General features: G+C 39.4%; 2 protein-coding genes across 2 annotated transcripts; both read right to left on the bottom strand.

The window, feature by feature from the left end:
• Nucleotides 1-7,891: 7,891 nt before the first annotated feature.
• LOC139210266 (somatostatin-1B-like) lies at nt 7,892-8,529 on the bottom strand. The gene is made up of 2 exons (XM_070840280.1): nt 8,425-8,529; nt 7,892-8,119 (listed from the first exon to the last, which is right to left on the bottom strand). Exons 1-2 carry the CDS (start codon nt 8,527-8,529, stop codon nt 7,892-7,894), a joined length of 333 nt encoding a protein of 110 aa, XP_070696381.1.
• Nucleotides 8,530-12,048: 3,519 nt separating this feature from the next.
• On the bottom strand, nt 12,049-14,864 carry srm (spermidine synthase). Its single transcript, XM_070839577.1, has 8 exons — nt 14,679-14,864; nt 14,143-14,263; nt 13,942-14,034; nt 13,650-13,803; nt 13,480-13,563; nt 13,044-13,189; nt 12,797-12,919; nt 12,049-12,685 (listed from the first exon to the last, which is right to left on the bottom strand). Exons 1-8 carry the CDS (start codon nt 14,807-14,809, stop codon nt 12,668-12,670), a joined length of 870 nt encoding a protein of 289 aa, XP_070695678.1. The 5' UTR covers nt 14,810-14,864; the 3' UTR covers nt 12,049-12,667.
• Between the last annotated feature and the right edge of the window lie 3,593 nt (nt 14,865-18,457).

The following is an 18,457-nucleotide window of genomic DNA, read 5'->3' as shown; positions in this document are numbered from 1 at the left end:
ACATTTACTCTGATACAAATGGCAGTGATAGAAAGTTATAGAGGCTAAATGATAGCGTACACGTCCGTCCATTTCTGTCTTCTAATAAGCGTCCCTCAACAATAAAAATCAATGCTGTATAACTGCTGAGCATAACTAACAACAAAACACATTTTTCCATCATTGACAGCTTTTCAGCCAAAATAACCCCAGTGGAGATCGTTTACAGTCTGCTGAGGGATTTGAAACATTTGAGACACTCACACAATAGTAATTTGTTCGGACAACACATCCTCACCAAAGGAGAGAGAATTGATGAAGTGATGAGATGAGTCGTCTGCGTAGAGTGTCATTCAGTTGGTCAACGAAGCACAAAACAATTAAACTTTACATGTTTTGCATTGTCATCAAAAGTACAATCACCTCCACACCACAATGCCTCTGCTCCACTGCTTATACAATTATCTCTTGCTTGGCTGAGAATAGTTTGTTGGTGACGTATTTAGAGGAATTTTGATAAATCATTTATTTCAAATAAAGCATTAAATATATGCATTGTACAAATGACTGGCACTGTGTAATCTGCAGTGTCAAATCAAGCCAAAGATATGAGGCGATCTCTTTGTTTTTGTAGGTTTTGTAAGTGTAAAACTGCCCTTTCCTGAAAAATACGAACTGCTGAGCAATGTTAGGTTGATTAACCAATAAAAATGATTATGGCCCACCAGGCTAAGATCAGACCTGAAAGTTTGAAAAGGGAACTGCATAGGATATGGCTGATATAAAGCAGTATGTCCTGTAAATGGACTTGATTCCACCTGCTTTATTTTGCTGTTTTTTAAAATCAGTATATTTTAACCAACGTGTGGCAGTTCTGGGGGGAAAAGAAAGACATTTTTCAGATGTAAAGCTCATACATTGGACACACAGAATCCTCCTACTGCAAAAATCTGTTGTGTTTTCACTGATCACCAGATTATCTTAGGCCTGGGTGGCACAAAGGTCTGCAAAGTCCCTGCTTTGAAAAGGATGCCTGTTGTCACTTCGTCTCCCTCTTTCTCTCCCAAAATTTTCCATCTTCTGACTGATGATAAAGGCAAAAATGCCAAAAAAGAAAAAGATATTTAGGCCGAACAATACTGTAAATGTCTGTTTTAATGGGAGGAAGGGGAAATTTACCTAAATGATGTTACAACAAATCTACATTTAGTGTTTTTAGCCACTATTGGATGCAATGTTACATTCATAGTCTCCAGAGGGTGAATCCCTCTCCCACTGTAGTGGAGACCAAAAGTCTCTAAAGGTAATTTGAGTTTTTTTTAGTGGAAAAACAAATATCAGATGAATTGCCATGAATTTTGATACACACATTTGTATCCACCTCAGGATAAATTGAACTAACTTTGACGATCCATTACCTTTTCATCTATTATCATCATCAGGTCAGATGTTTACTTTGGTTTACACCAGCAGAAACCTGTGTTAAGTGCTAATTGGCAAATGATAGCATGCTTACAGTCATGTCAAATCAAGTCATATTCTAATTATAAAGCCTAAAATCACAAATCACAATTTGCCGCAGGAAACTTCACAGTCTTTAGGCTACAGTGTATGATACCCTCTGTGGTTAGACCTTTGTATGAGGACAAATTACCCCCCAAAAACCCTTTTAACTAGGAAAAAAATGGAAGAAACACAAGAAAAAGCAACTGAGCAGAGATCCCTCTCCCAGGATGCACAGGCATGCATTGGTTTGCAACAGATCTCTAATAGGATACATTAAGATGGCAACAGTGGTCTACGTTATACCTGCTGAGCATCATGTTAGCATTGTCAGTGTGTGTAGGTAAGCATGCTAATGTTAGCATTTAGCTCAAAGCACCTCTGTACCTGTGGTGCTTATATAGAGCCTCATTAGCATGGCTGTAGATTCATAGTTTTTTTTCAAACAAGTCATTGGGGATAATTTAGTCAAAATTTTGTACATTTTTACTTATTTATTTATATGTAACTGTTAAGTCTTAATTACACAGTGTGAACGCAAACAAATCTCAAGAGGAAGGCCGAGTTGTCATCATCAGAGCACAATAATGAGCCCCAGTCTAAGACATCTTGTATTAAACTGATAATATTGGTCCTTTTTGCTACAATAAATGAAATCTGTGGTTTGTATCCCACACTCCTTAAAGGTCATTGTTTACTAAATTCTCAAAATCCTGTGTTTTGCTTTAACACCACAGACCTGCCCAGCCTCCCTAAATAGTGGCATCCAGAATGAACAGGGTCACTATAGTGACCGGTGTGCTGCATCCCTTCCTCATGCTGGTGACAGCTCATTTTCTGAGCCACGGCTTTAGCACTGAAAGAGCACAGGGTCCTATAATGATCAGCTTTTAGCGCTGGCACTAGGCGGCTGAATAAGCCATCAGGCATCATTAGGCTCTGCTGGGCAAAACAATCTCTCCATTCCCATCGGTGCTCCCCAACAGGAGAACTCTTTGAGAGAAATACATCAGAGACACTTAAGCCTGTGTATTGTGTGTGCTACAAGGTTTTGTTCACTTTCAATGGGTGTCATTGACCAGTCAAAGACTCCGTGTCACTGATGACATAGCTTTTTACGATGCCTTTGAAAGCCCTGAAAAGTATCATTTATTTAATCTGAAACATCTGGTTGTTGGTTTACATGTTAACACCTACAAAACTTTACTTAAAAGAAAATAAATGGCAGTGACTGATCAATAGCAGGGAGACATGGAATCAAAACTCTTTCAACTGAGTAGAGGAGAGTCCACTCAGAAAAGCCACTAATGATGCAAACCTACTGTATACACGCATGCACTTGCCTGAAAACAGTTTTAAAAATGGTAATTTTTATATTTCTTTTACTTCAGAAGTCTTCAGCTAGTCAACCATACTGCATTTATTCGGTGCTCTGGATGCAGCCCATCTAAAATGTCACCGCTAAACAAATTGAGGCGGCTGACAGAGATGAATAAGGCTGCTGCGGGCGCTGTGTCCAGAGTCGCTGGGTTAATAAAGTACAAGCACATGTCTATGAACTGCTCCGAACTTCCATCTCTTATTTTCAAACAAAACATGTACACCCACTGTATAATCTATCAAATAAAAATTCAGGAAGAGTGTGATGGGTAATTTTCCTTTCTTTTTCTTAGCTAAAATGTAAAATTAGCATGGTATGATATTTACATTTCCAATTTACTCTGAGCTGCAGTAACCTGAATCTGAGACTCACTTCTTTTCAAAATATGGTTCCAGATGGTCCTTTTGTGTAAATCAATTTTTTTCAGCATATTGTAATTCCCTGTTGATTGTGTTTGTTGTTTACAGACGAGGACGCAGCCTTTTCTTTTGGTGAGGAATTGCCACACAACCTGCCTGTTCACACCTTTCCACAGAAGCATTAGCCGAACGCTGGGTGTTAATTTGGCCTGTCTTGACCGATTGAGGCCGGGTTAGGGAACCGTGTGATGTTAAGCGTTTCTAAATCTTCACCAGTGTGGGATGAAAATGAGTTCTGACACATCCGTGAATCACAGAGACGAACACAATGATCACAGTGATGCATGACACTGTACGATACGTTTTACAGGTAACATCTTTCTAAAAAGTAGAACATTGAATACATTTACAGAAGAAATCCATTTGAGATGCAGTATGTATGATGTAATAAAGATTCAAGATTCCCGTCAAGAATAATTAACTTGGTGTCAGCCAAGACAGTGAAAACATCACAGGTGGATGAAATCTCCTCACTGCTTTCGAGTCTGGCTGTTTTCTGTCATCTGCTCAAAATGTATTCTAGGTAATGTGGGAACTCTTGGCAACTGATGCCCAAACATGCCTTTGACACTTGACGCTGCATTAAATGATTGTTATCCATTAGGGGGCAAAACAAAGAAACAACAAAAGCAGGCAAACCCAAGGCCCAGGCATATCATCATCTTACAAAACAGAAATAGCAAACAGTTTCCTATTAAACATCCGGGAGAAACAGAACAATATTTATGGAAGTCATTTGGAGTTTCTGGCCACCTGATAAATGTACTCCTGATTGCTCAGTTTTGGTCTCCATTAACTCCAGAGGAAAATATCTAGCTTTTTAGCCTCCTAGATATTCCTAAATGTGTCTGCTGTTTGGGGCTGGGCAGGTAGTTTGCAGTGGATTTAGAGCTTATTGCTTGCTGCTGTTGCTGGAAATGGAGTTGGCGAAGTGGTGAGAATGAACCATACAGAAAATTTGTGGGCCCTAAAACCAAAAACACGGACTTAAAAATAGGCTTAAAAGCTCTGGGTAACTACAGAATTGGATGATAATTCTGTGTTGGTTTGTCTCCACAGCTAACTCCTTTAATATTACACATAGTGATTTAACACAGTGACTAAATGTTGATATTTAAATATTGATGATTGGAAGCTTAAAGCAAACAGTCATATGAGGATATTTGCCTGTTGTCCAATAATTACTTCACTAAATACTTTACTTACTTTAATTACTTTGATAAATACTTTACTTTACTTTGTAATTAAATTACTTTACAACTTTACTTTCTTTACTAGATGTCCACCAGGAAATTTCATACAGCGTGTTGATATATGACTGTGCTTAAACCTAAATTTGATCATCAGAGGACATGCCTCAGACGACTTGTGGTCACTCTTTTTCCATTGAGAGATAAAATTATGCTACACGAAGTAGACATAAATCATGAATCATATATCATGATGTGCCACCAGCCAAAATCATACCACCCCAAAAAATTTACTTTCCACTGCTCTCTGCATTTATGTAAGCATGGTGGGTTCACTTTGAAGTTGTTTTTTTACTCATATGAAGTGCGCCGACCTAAGTCTTTGTTATTCTTAAACACCGGCACATATGAAGTCACATTTAAATTTGAATGACACAGTTAGGCTTGAGCACTGCTTTCCCTTCTCCTTCGGATCAAAAGGAAAGCCAATAAAATGCTTTGCTTGCAGGCATTAGCTTTGATGTTGCTGCTCTGCATGCTCATTTGAGCCCAGGGGTATAAAGTCAGGAGTGGACAGCACCTCTACTGACATCAAATTGTTTAGTGTTCATAATCTCGAACCCAGATATACTGATTGGTATCAGATCCTGCATTTTTCTTCCTTCTTTCTTTCTGTGTTTGACAAATTTCTATATTCTTCAAAATGATTGTTTCTTTTGTTCTCACAAAAAACAGTCTAGTTATTCTTCCGGAGGTTGTGAACCTGGAAATGTTTTTGATACGGTGTTTTTTTTTCTTTCTTTTACTGCGACTGAGAATGAAAGGTGCAGTGTGATGAACTGTAATCAAGTAAGCCCACAGGAGCCTTTGTCTATTCAAGATTGTTAAAGCGATAGAACGGAGGTCCCGGCGGTTGCCAGAACCATGTAATTACATTGCTTTGAAATTTGTGGAACTGCAACTCACCATCAAGTCGTGTTTTCGATTGCCGGGATCGATCACTGAAGAGCTTTTTTCTCCAACTGTCTTGAAGACGTACACAACAACAATAAGTGGGAAAAATGTCATCACCGTGGCCAATACTGTTACACCTGTAATTGAATCAGGACTGTGAAGTTATGTAAATGCATGTTTTTGCACCTGTGACACAAGCACATTTATTAGCCATTATTCTCTATTCATCCCTTTTGGGAGGATAATGACACAGAAACCCAGGTGAGAAGAGAGTGTGTGTGGAAACTGCTCTGAGCTTAGCCTCTCCTCTGGCTGTGTAGGATTTCTACGGACTCTGGTGGTATATTAAATACCATTGTAGGGTATTTAAGAATTCACACATTCAAACATTTCGAAGTCTTTCATTGGATTATTGCCCGATGCCAAACCTCCTAAGCAATGTGCATTAATTATGGCTGGAAGGACACTTCAAACACCACATTCACCAGGGGGGGAAGTCGTATACATTTTGTTTTTATGCAACTACTGTGAGCTATTTTCTACTCACTTACATTAACAAGAACACCAGTTATGTCTCAAGTTCTAAGAAAGCGCTCAACAGAAAACAAAAAAAAAAACCAAAACCTAATTACACAAGTCTCAGCACAACAGAGGGAAAGTGAAAAGACAGCTAACAAAGATGAATATTTGTTAGCTAGTTGCTCTGAGAGATTTAATCTGGATTCAGTTCTGAATTGCCAGTTTTATCATTCACACCAGACAGCTTGACCTGATCAACATTGCAGGGCTGAACATGGTATCTGGTGATATAGTGATAGTGAGGCAAAAAGGAATGTCACTCTTTTATCGTGTCCAAAAAAGAAGTAAGTGTGCAAACATTTGCAGGCTTTTATTTTAGGCCATTTTTCTCACAACTGTAATTTTCATTTGAGCTGTCTCCGACAACTGGATATTTCACCTGCATGCAATTCAGCACATGAAATCAGTTCAGTAATGGGGACTGTGGTCCCGGCTTGAAAGTCAATATTTGATTGTTTCCTGCACCTACTCCACGCTCTATCTCAATAGGTGGTTAAGAAACACACTTATCACACTGGTCAGACATGCCAGAAGGGCTATGAGAGCGTGTGGTAATTGTAGTGTGACTGATTGAGAACCAAGCCGCTGGGAGCCAGTGTGCCCACTTGCTTGCTGCGAGAGTCGAAAACGGGGTTGATAGGGTCACACAGGGACCGCTTCATTATCTCAACATGCAGCCGCAGCCTTGTCTCTACTTTCCCTATCAAACAATAAGGCTGGATCACACAGGGTGAATTCTGCACATCTTTTTTTTTTTTGATCTGTTCTTAAAAGAGCTGATCTGTCACTGTTTCATTGTACAACAGGTACACCTTTCAGGCTACATGTAACTGCTACTGCCGTAAAATGACATCATTGAGTGAATACGGCTTCAGATTTATTTACTTTCCTATCCTACTGGCATATTTAATGACCTGTGATAAGTCACTGAAGCGTCTCCCTGAACATGTGGCCAGGAATTAATAAGGACCACTAATAAAACATGCACCAAGACATGTACAATTCTTTTACATTGCAGACTCTCTTTAAATGTGTAAAGCATTAAGACACAACATCATTATCTTAATTCAATTTGATAATTGTATTGTTTTTATGAAAAAAAAAAAATCACCAATAGGCTGTTATTTTAATTTAATTTAATTTAATTTAAGGGTCGATTTTTTTTTTCTGGTACTGATTTTTGTCGTTTTTTGTTGCACATTGGAATGTTAAATAGTTTCTTATGTTAAGTTGCAATATTTGTTTACCCTTTAGTTTTTTTTTTTAATTTTCTTGTTATTATTTTTGCCTACTACAAAGTACAAAGATACTCATATTGGCACTCAAGCTTAACAGCAACACTGAAAAAAACAAACTAAGAACAGTGATTGTTTGGCTTTTAATCAAGATGAAAAATGCGTTTGTGCACAATTTACAATTACAGCTTGGTTTATGGTTTGGTTTGTATTTGCGTAATAACGGCAAACCCCTTAACATATTTACACAAAATTTAGCACAGTATATCCACAATAAGAATACAGCCATCATTTTTGCATTAAATCTGACTTTGCATTTATATTGTAGAGGCAGCTGGAAAATACGATCTTTTCTTTTCTGATCAACTTCCAAAAGCAAATTACTGTGATTGCCAGGTCAAATGTTATATCCATGCTTTATTGTTGACCCTAAAAGAAACTGTTACATATGAAACATACATAAATACATATATTGTATTAATAAATAAATAATCAATATTCAAACAGACACACTGTGTCAGTGAAGTCCATCGATGTGGCATGTCTGACAGGTGCAGATGATATGTACAGCTGAGGTCTACTGCAGTTCATGTGGAGCTGGGAGGGAAGGAGCACAGTAGGCAGACAGAGCCGGGTGGTTTTTTGGCACTGTTAGCAGGAGGTGAAAGTTTTCCAGAAGAAGTTTTTACAGGGGGCTTTGCGGTCACGCTGAGGCAGTGATAGCCTGTTGTAGACAGCCCTCTCCTCCAGACGAGACTCCAGCGGCTCCTCAAGATCCACAGGTCCAGCCTCCCCAGGCAGCATGTTGCTGTCCAGAGCTCCGTCCAACAAGCCGGATACCAGCTTCAGGATCAGCTCCTTGCGCTCTTTGCTCAGCTCCTGACCAAAAATCAGAAAAGAAGGGAACAAATGTGAAAATTGAACATCTTGCATCTTACTTTGAAGCTCAAGTCTCAAGTTTTACTTTTGCTATTCAAGGTGATAGGAATTACCAAGACTAAAAAAAAAACAGGATTCATTTTCAAGTGAAAATTCTTTAAAAATGCAAATTAGAAATATTTGTTTTTGTTGATTTCAAAAGCTATTTTTCACACAAAAAATGGACAAATCCATCAATAATAAAAGCTGAAATTACAAAGAACATTTCCCATAATACACATATGAACAGCAATCACCCTTCTCACCCTGTTCACATGGATGGGGCTCCTATCCTCCACAGGAAGCACGGCGGCTGCTCTAACGCTGAACAGAACCCCCATGAGAGCTGCTAACACCACCAGGAGCTGCATGCTGTGACAGGAGTGCGGGTGACCTACAGTCACAGGAGCAGGAGGCTCACAGCGGTTGGAGTGTGTGAGTGAGTGAGTGTGTGTTTGAGAGCGAGAGAGAGCCTGAGCAGCTCAGACTAGCCAGAGATCCAAGAGGTGAGTGGTGGAGAAAGTGCAGTGCAGTTGGAGGCAGCTGATCACAAGATTTGGACACCAGAGATGTTTCTTCTGCTCTACCTCCAAAGACCCTCAGCCTTTTATGTGCCTCTCCCCCGGTCTGCCACTGACGTAGGGGGTGGTGGGTGTATGACGGAAGATAGAGGGTGCATGTGTGTTTGGGGGTGGGGGGATGTCTATGTGAGCGTGGAAGAGGAGGGGAAATGAAGGGTTCAGGACAGAACAAATGGAGCTGCTCAATAGTTAACCTTTTTGACAAATTGTGAGGTGGTTGCGTTCATGTGATTCACCAGAAGCAACACCTGCTGCGGGTGACGACGTCACTGGGCTAAAACCAGGTTCTGACATCAACATGCAACTAATATATTGACAGTTATGACAGACAATCTCAAACAAGACCTTTTCCGGCAGGTGGACGAACAATTCCACAACTCATTAACTGGATGTTCTCCACCCGTCTTTGACTCTCAAGACAAAAATGGTCATATTTCCTTGTAGCAGCAATCAAAAGACCTCAAAGAAATACAAACAGATCACAAGCCTACTTATTGTTGATTACCCACCCATCCCAGCGTTTGGCACCGTGACAACATCTGATTCCTGTCACAGTGCTTCTATGTGCTTCTGTGACACCTGCAGATTACAATTGAACGGTCTGACACTCATCATGACTTGAGGCAGTGTCTTCAGGAAATGCACATCACCTCAGGCGTAAACATTGTTTGTTATCTTTTTTTAAAGAAGAAGGGGCAATTGTTCTCCTGCAATTTAGAACGAAATGCACCATGGTCTACATTCATTTGTCATCAATTAAGTAGGTGCAGTTGATCTGCTTGTCTTTATGTAAAACCAGACAATGGCCTATGGTTCAGGATAGATATTACAGGCAGGTTCAGGTTCATTTCATCAATAAAACCAAAATCATGTCAAATACAAATACATTTGTGAAAGCTGTTCAACTACAGCCCAACTAGATTTACTAACAAAAGTCATATTCAATGTTTGGATTCTCATTCTGCAGGTCAAGTTAGATATAAGCTGTAGATGAACAGGCCGAGCTGTCTGGATTCATCTCATGAGACATTATTTCCAGCTACCAGTGCACATTTAAAATTAGTACATTATTGTTTTTTTTTCTTAACCAGGTCTTTCCTAAACAATATTCTTTGGAGGTTTGCACTGGAGAGTGTTTATGTGTGTGTGTGTGTGGGGGGTATGGAGATTATGTAAAAAAATGAAAAAAAAACACATATATGTTGCAGCTTCCGTAAAGACTCATTTATGTGTTCGATTTCTAAGCAGTTTACAAAAGGAAAGATTTGTGTGAGCTACTCCTAAACTACTTCAAAACCCAATTATCCCGGTCTTTATGAGGTAAACTCCTCACCAAAACTGATTATGGAGCAGTGATTACAGCATACAACATGCATTCTTGTCCTGGAGGAAATTGTCTCAAGTGTTTGAGAAGCTGCCCTCAACCTCCAGGACATACAGCTGAAAAAAGCAGCATTAACAGACTTTAATGTTGTGACGTCTTCAGACAGTGCCACCGGCAGGGAACATACAGTACTTACATTCTAGTAGGCCTTGGTAGGTACGTTCAAACGGATTTGTCCTGCTTTCAAAACAGTGATTGAGGTATTTTCTTCGCACACGGCTGATCTGAAGAAGGCCCAGAGCCAATCCAAAGATTAGCTGACTGTTGAAACGGCTATATTGACAATTCAGTGTGTTTGAAGAATCTGCAACGTTCGGCCTCCTTAAAAGCATCTGCGGTCCATCCTGCAAGAGACTTCAAACAGTGAACAACGTCAGCATGACGACTGGTATAGGCTCTCCCAGATCTTCTTAATGTGCGTGCCTGTCCTTATTTTCACTGTGTCTGCTTCACGTATGGCCTCCAACACAACCTCAACAACTCCCTTAAAGGGATCACAAAGGAGCACTGACTCAAAGATCCTCTGAGGATTTTGTGTTGGGTAAATCTGTCTATTTAACTGCACTGGAAACATTTCAATATGACTTTCATAAGAACTTAAAAAGGACCCAAGTGATACATTGTCTTCAAAGTCCAGTTAATGCAAATATTATTAACATTAAATTAAATATTCATGGACAATCCCTCTAAATGTGAGGCAGTGGATATTATTTCATTTCCTATTAAGAGTATGTGAACACTCATGAGGACAAGCAATCCAGCTAAGATTACAGCCACCGTAAAGGCAGCACACTATTGTACTGCACTGTTGCAGGTTGGCCACATTTAAACAGAAAACCAGCGAGGACTGAGGTGTTACACAACAAGAACCAGAGTTGACGCAACTGAGGGCAACTGTAACACGTCGCATTGCAGAACACTGACTGACCTGAACAATTTGACGGAGCAAATTCAAAGAAAACCTAAAATACAAAGTTATATTCTCATCATAGTCAGTATCATTCGAATGCATTCCTCAACACCTCAATATGTGGAACTGGCTTATACATAACAGATTACAGGATGCCACCTTGTGCCCGAATACTGATACTGCACTTTGAACTCAGTGGTTCTACAGCGTACCAGTTCACACCAGCACCATCAAGACTGTTAATGGTTCACTGCGGCTGAAACAGCTCTTGAAGCACATATTAACATATTAACCTGCATTTGGTCGGAAAGTAATGCTGGTAAAGATTAACTAAAAACTATAGGACAGATTCTGGGCGAGTGGGTCGAACAAATCATTACTTACGAACTTTTTTAACTTGTCTTGTGACCAGGGTGAAATAAGCACAGAATAACTTGCAATCCTGCAATCACATTTATTTTTTCAAGTATCACTCCTTGTAAAGATATTAAAATCTAAAACCAGAACAAAATGAGCTGCGTCTAGTTGTCATATTGTGCTTTTGTGAAAATAAAGAGGCATTTCCTGACTAAACCCGCCAGTGATTGAATGCAAACAGCCCTCAAATAATCATTTCACGTTACCAATTTATTACAGTTCTTATAAAAACACAAATTCATTGCTCAGGTATGACATTATTTCTCAACAAAGCTTCAAATGAGGATTTACAACTAATAAGTGGTAGCTAATTGACAATGAGATGAATCAGCATACAGGCTTAGTCAATACCCAATACTGCAAGTTGAAACTGAATAATGAATTCACATTTTAAAGACATTTCTTGCACTGCGATGCTCCAATGCCATACTTAATTTTATGTTTTAACACCATTACATTAAATTCTTCCAAATCAAATCACCGGGAAAAGTTAAGAATGAGTTTCATCTTCTGTTGGTGATATTTGAAAGGGGTAAATATTCTCAACTCTTGACACTTGAGCTTTTTTCTAGAACACTATCAGCCCGGTGCACTATGATAGATACAGAACAAGATTTATTTTTCCCAACAACGAACAACCAATTTCAGGCACTATAGGGTTCATGTGTGGAGGACACATTAGTATTCTGACTATCCAGTCATGACAGATGGCCACTGTGTGTTTTCCTATGAGCACAAACTGATATTAAACATTACAAATATAAGCTCAGCAATACATTACATATACATACTCTTATCTGGTATGTAATATATTGCATAATGTCGAGATGTAGTGAATCCAAGAAACAGTACACAGTTTCAGAGTGAGGTCAGGTTTGATGCCAATGCTCTTCCCACTCAGCCCAGCCCGTTAAACCGCTCTTCACAAAATTCTGATAAGACGATTACAGAGTCACGATGAGAAACGAAACACATCAGAAAAATAAATAAACACCAAGAGCGTGTAAGACCGGAAGGAAGGAAACACAAACATTTTCTCTGTATAACTCACTAGCCCACTGATTATTAGTCGCCTCCACCCATAAAACTCTTTAGGAGGCTACCGTCTTCAGTAGTGCTGGACTGTGTTGAGGAGGTGAAGAAACCATACAATAACGTTGTTTATCTGTGGTCTGGGAGCCTGGTGGAGGATGAACATGGCGGTCTGTTGTTGCTGGTCATGCATCACTGAGTACCTGTCAATGGTGAGGAAGAGAGTGAGTGGAAAAGTAGCCAATGCATTAACACCCAGCAGTGCTTACTGCATACAAATCATGTATGAAAAAGTCATACAAAACAACATTTACCTTTCTTGCGAACTCAGGCAGGACGAATGATGCTCTGTGAATTTCTGGGTTGTAATATTTAAGGTCCATATTTTCCATTTCTTCTTTTGACAGTGCTTTCACTGGTTCCTTGAAATTTGTTTCCTAATTCAAAAGAGAAAAGGGGGAAGTGCAGTCATTTGCTGGAATCACTGAGACACAGCAGACAAGATGTGACAACAATGAGGTGCGCGGTGGATGGCAAATGAAGAATGACTAGCACACTTACAGGGTTTTTACTGCAGAGCATGAATCCAATTTGGCCACTGGGATATGTTGGGATGGTGCTATAGGCGTAGTCCACCACAGGGAATAGGGTCTTGCAGAAGGTCTGCATCTCCTTTATCAGCTCCAAATGGAGCCATTGACACTCTCCTGTGAAAATGACACACGAGCGAAGGAGAGGGCATGTTCATTTCCTGTCTGCTTTTTTTTTTGGCACTGTTCCATCTTCAGATGGTTAGTATCTAGTTTGAATCTCTGCAACATTTTATTTCTTCAATTCTCTAGATTTTGCCCCCTTACATGGTTTTACTTTGTAATTTTTTTTTTAAAGATTCTATCTGTCAGGGTATTGTTGAAGTGAGCTTGAGATTAAAGAATTTCAATGCCAACAATTGCTTCATTATAATCGTTTGTATATGATGATGAATAAAGGAACTTACCCTGGGAACAAAGAATTCCATTGTTTCTCAATGCCGCCTTCATCAGTTGATAGTAAGACTCCTTGAACAAACTCTCAGCAGGTCCTGCAACAAAAAACGGATCTCAGAATAGGATCATCTCATGTGACAGCTGGCAAAGAAACGCGCTGTAACGCTACAGTGGCACTTACCGACAGGGTCAGAGGAATCGGTTATAATGACATCGAAGGCATCCTGGTTCTGTCTCATGAATTCAAAGCCGTCTCCAACATGGAGGGTGAGCTTGGGACTGAAAAATCCCTTGGCCATCCCTGGTAGGAACTTCTTTGATACATTAATGACATCCTGCACAGCAGACAAAGCCGATATGAGCAAACTGATATGAGCAGGCTTTACTCAGGTGCAGTACTGGGGGAAAAAACAGTAATCAGTGCAGCTCTCTAAAGAGATGTTAAGATTCCTTGTCAGTCATCTTTCTCGCACCTCATCTATCTCACACTGAACCACCGATTCCACCAGCGGATTCTTCACCACTTCCCGTAGCACACCGCCATCTCCACCGCCAATGATCAGTACCTGCATAAAGAGGAACATACAGACTGTCAAGACAGGAAACGTGACTCAGCTTGTGCGAAGACAACCTACACATCCATGAATTTCCGAGTAATAAGATCTGAGTCGTACCTTCTTGGGGCAAGGGTGGCTGCACAGGGGAAGGCCGGCAATCATCTCTTGATAGGCAAACTCATCCCTCTCTGTGCACTGGATCACTCCATCCAGCACCAAGACATTCCCATAGGTTTTACTGAAAAGTGACAGCAAAGTATGACGTTGGAAAGCCCTGACGGCAAATAGACCAGATCACAATGTTTACATCAGCTAAGTAGATGCAGCACATGAATGCTACCATTCTTGCAAAAAAAACAGTCAATAAAAATTGCAACCGTGATGTTTGTTAACCTGTCAGTAATGCTACCGGCTGCCCTCCATCAATCCAGAGTTATCCTTACTTACGTTACCACCATGACTTCCTACCTGTAGTTAATTCGTTATCTAGCTAGTTTGTTTGTGCATTTAAACTTGAGTTAAAGGGAACAACTCACAGGTAGCTCCCGGCTGAGGAAACTTCCCAATAACCCATGAGCTTCAGACTGCTCATTCAGTTCTACTGGACGCTAATAGCTAGCAACGTTAGCCAACTTGTAGCTAGAAGTCCTCACCTCTTGAAAACCATAACATCTTGAAATTTGGATTTCTTGTTGTAGAGGACCTCTTCAACTTGGAGGCTCATCGCTTGCCCCGGCCACAACGCGCATTTTTCCGTAAACCACCCATCTTTAATGTGGTCCATGTCAGCTGCCGACGGCCACAAGTAATACTAACGTGTTTGTAAGTGTGGCAATGAGGGTAAGTTACGACAAAGATCTGACACTGGACCGAAGTCTGACAGCTAAACTTGATGCCTCGGATTCTGACGAATAGGGTGCTGGTGACGTCATGGCGTTGCTATCCTATCAGCCAATGAGCGGCGGGAGGGGGCGGGCCGTGTATAGTTTGTTTGACTTCGCACCACCAGCGGCAGAGCACCATGAACAGCACACGTGAAGCCGAGCCTCGCTGGCCTACCACTGCGCCTGCGCGGGCCAGGAAACATGGGAAGGAGTGATGGGTGGAGAGACCATGTTTATTTGTATATATTTTTTAAAGGCCTTCTCACGAGGGATCAATATTTCAATAGGCAACTTCCTTATAATTACAAATTAAAAAAAAATAAAAATCCAAATTCTATCTCTAATGCATTAGTTTTTCTAATCTCTACTGTACAATATAATTGATGAGATTTTTTTTTCTCGATTTGACTGAGGAAGAATTCCTTGTTTTCTCCAATGGTTTCATTAATTTTTTAAAATAATATGAAACAAGTACAACAAAATACGGAGCACCATAAGTAAATAGTAAAAAATATACGTACACATGACTTAAATGCATCCCTTCAAACTCATGCCGGTAGTGATGAATTTAGAATAGTTGTCATATTCACAATATTATTCATGGGTTTGTCCTCCAATACATGTGCTCACAGATACTGTAACACTGGTACATACTCAGCACAGCTAATACAAGGGCCAGTTTTCATTCATCTAAAGTGCCTGAGTAAACATTGTTGCTGGCAGCTCCTTCATGTACAGCAGTGCCATATTGTGGAACAACCCTCCGTTGTATATCCATTCATTGAATACCAGAGGCGCTTACAGAAGTCAGGTCAGGTCAGGTATATTATCAAATAAGGTCCCAGATTCATAATGACATCTTCAATTACACTTTTTGATGTGGGCATTACTTATTTAATTCGTGGTGATGCAATTTTGGATTTCAGAATCTCATTGTTTATCATCTTCCAGTTTGAGATGCCACTGAGGCAGGTTGAGGTACACACTGAGAAGGTCAGGTCATCTGGCAGAAGCGATTTTTGTACTAATTCATAGCCGTGCTCTTTGTGACAAGCTTGTATCATAATTCTGAATGGTGTTTCGGGACAGATCCTATTTCGGCTGTTATATTCTGTAAACATATAAACATTTATATAAAGGTCCTGCTCAGAAGTGCTTAATTTACAGTTTTGTTTGAAATGTGAAAGTTTGTTTTTGTTTGTTTGTCCGTTTGCACAAGGCTGGCCCTGATGTTTACACAGAAAAGAACGTTACATCCTGAGGATAAAGTAAGCATAAAGTAAGCAAACAAATTTTTGCAAATTTGCCAGAGCAAGCCAAGAAGAATTTCACTGATGATCGTAGCATTGCTGAGTGTAACAATAAAAACTGTGATCTTAATGTGTAATTGTCAGGGTAATCAGTCTTTCGTAGAGTCATAGGTGTGAGATGAAGAATATTGGTTGCAATCTGCTAGAAAACATGATCATTATTGGTGCATGTGTGCTTAGGAATGCTGCCAGTGTTATTGAAAACCTGGTGCTAACCATTGTGATTGTGCTGTTATAACAAAGACAGTCAGGAAGCCTGAGTCAACTGATACAGACTCCAGGTTTAGTAGGCTGAAAAAGCTGGACTGCAAAGTCAGGAATGACATTTGATTCTCAACTTTTAAGACAGCTTCAATTGCTGAAGATGAAGAAGCTGAAGAACGTGATCAAAAGCTCAACAACAGCTACACAATGGGCCTTGTTGTGAGTGTTTTTTTTAGGCAACTGTTAAGTCACTGTTCAGCTCATAGCAGTTCCAGTTCTCATTTATTGTGACAAGCTGGCTCAGCTTTATATGATTCTGAATGGTGTTGTCTCACTGAGGACAGATCCTATTTAGGTCTTACTCAGAAGTGCTTAATTTACAGTTTTGTTTTTGTTTGTCTGTCTGTTTGCACAAGGCGGCACTGATGTTTACACAACAGAGAACGTTATATCCACGGGATAAAGTAAGCAAGCTAGTCAAATTTGTCAGGGAAAGCCAGGAGGAATTTCAGTGAACAGCACAACCTTACTGATTGGAACAGTTAAGAAATGCAATGTTAATGCGTAACTAATCACTTTCTCATAGAGTCGCAGGTGTAAAACAAAGAGTAGACATGCAATCTGGTCTATAATGCATGCATTATTTGCTCAGCACATCACTATCAAAGGCAGAGGGTGAGGCGTCCTACACCAAACATATTTAATGTGCTGAAGTGCATAAATATGCAGTTACCACATTAAGACCATGTTCAAAGTTCTTGTTTCATTTTGTTAACATATTAAGAGGTTTTTATAGAGGAAATGTTGGACATCTTTTTTAATCACACCAGTCAGTAGCCATAAAATAAAAAAATTCTGGCATGTTTTCACGAATAAAGTGTCATATAAATCCAGCTATGAATGATACATCAACAAACGCCTCTGTAAAAACCTTAAAAAAATATCAATAGAAATAAAACAAGAGGGTTTGGTGAACGTATGTAAGTGCTACTCAAGTGGAGATTTCTGGCTTTAATTGTGAAAAACTAATTTTAAGAAAACAGCCTTTAAGAATATGAATTCAGGAGAAATTTACAGATACAAATAATCAAACTGTAGTAAAATAAACACCTAAATTTACACTAGTCTGAAATAGGAAATGTTATATAAGCAAAATAACCCAAAATCTCAGAATAGACCAGTGCATGAAAATCGTTTCCAATGCTCTTGTGGCTGAATGGGATCAATTCCCTGCTGACGGGTCTCAAAATACTTGTGGAAAGCCTCCCCAGAAGAGTAGAGGCTGGTACAGCAGGAGTGGTCAAAGACGTGCTGAAGTCTTTTACTTAAGTAAATGTAACAATACTACTCTTTAAAAATACTCTAACACAAGTAAAAGTCTTATGTGTAAGATTTCATTTAAGTACATAGGTATTAACAGCTAAATCTAGTTATATACACATAAAAATATTAAAGTAAAAGTATCTCTTGGGCAGAATAGTCCCTCTCAGAGGATTACATTTTTATTTAAAGCACATCATTGGAATATTATTACTAATGTTTAAACACATTGGCAGCAATTTAATGTTGCAGCTGATGGAGGTGGAGCACATTTTAAATACATTATATTCAATTGAATGGTTTGAGTTTGATCACATTATAGTAGTAAAATCTTTGTCTGTATAGTGACTCCAGCTGTCAGATATTTATAGTAGAGGGAAAAAAAAGGATTTCCCTTTGAAATGTAGTTAAGTACAAGTCTGAAACTGAATATTCCCTAAAGTATAAAGTAAATGTACCGAGTTACTTTCAACCAAGGACTGGGTCTTACACATCATGCTCTTCAAAAACACATTAACACTGGCAGTTCTGTGTGTGACTTGTAATAATTCACTTTAGAAGAACATTTTCACTTTACAGCACATATCACCATAAATCACACATCTTCAAAATAGTTACTGTCAATCACTTCAGGTTTGACACGTTCACACCAAAAAAAAACATCTTAGGGAGACCTTTTTCTATCTTGTAAGTCTAAATATGCTAAGTTTGAGT

This window comes from Pempheris klunzingeri, chromosome 11 (genome assembly GCF_042242105.1).
Source record: "Pempheris klunzingeri isolate RE-2024b chromosome 11, fPemKlu1.hap1, whole genome shotgun sequence".
Lineage (NCBI taxonomy): Eukaryota > Metazoa > Chordata > Actinopteri > Acropomatiformes > Pempheridae > Pempheris > Pempheris klunzingeri.
This window is presented reverse-complemented; position numbering and strand designations above follow the sequence as displayed.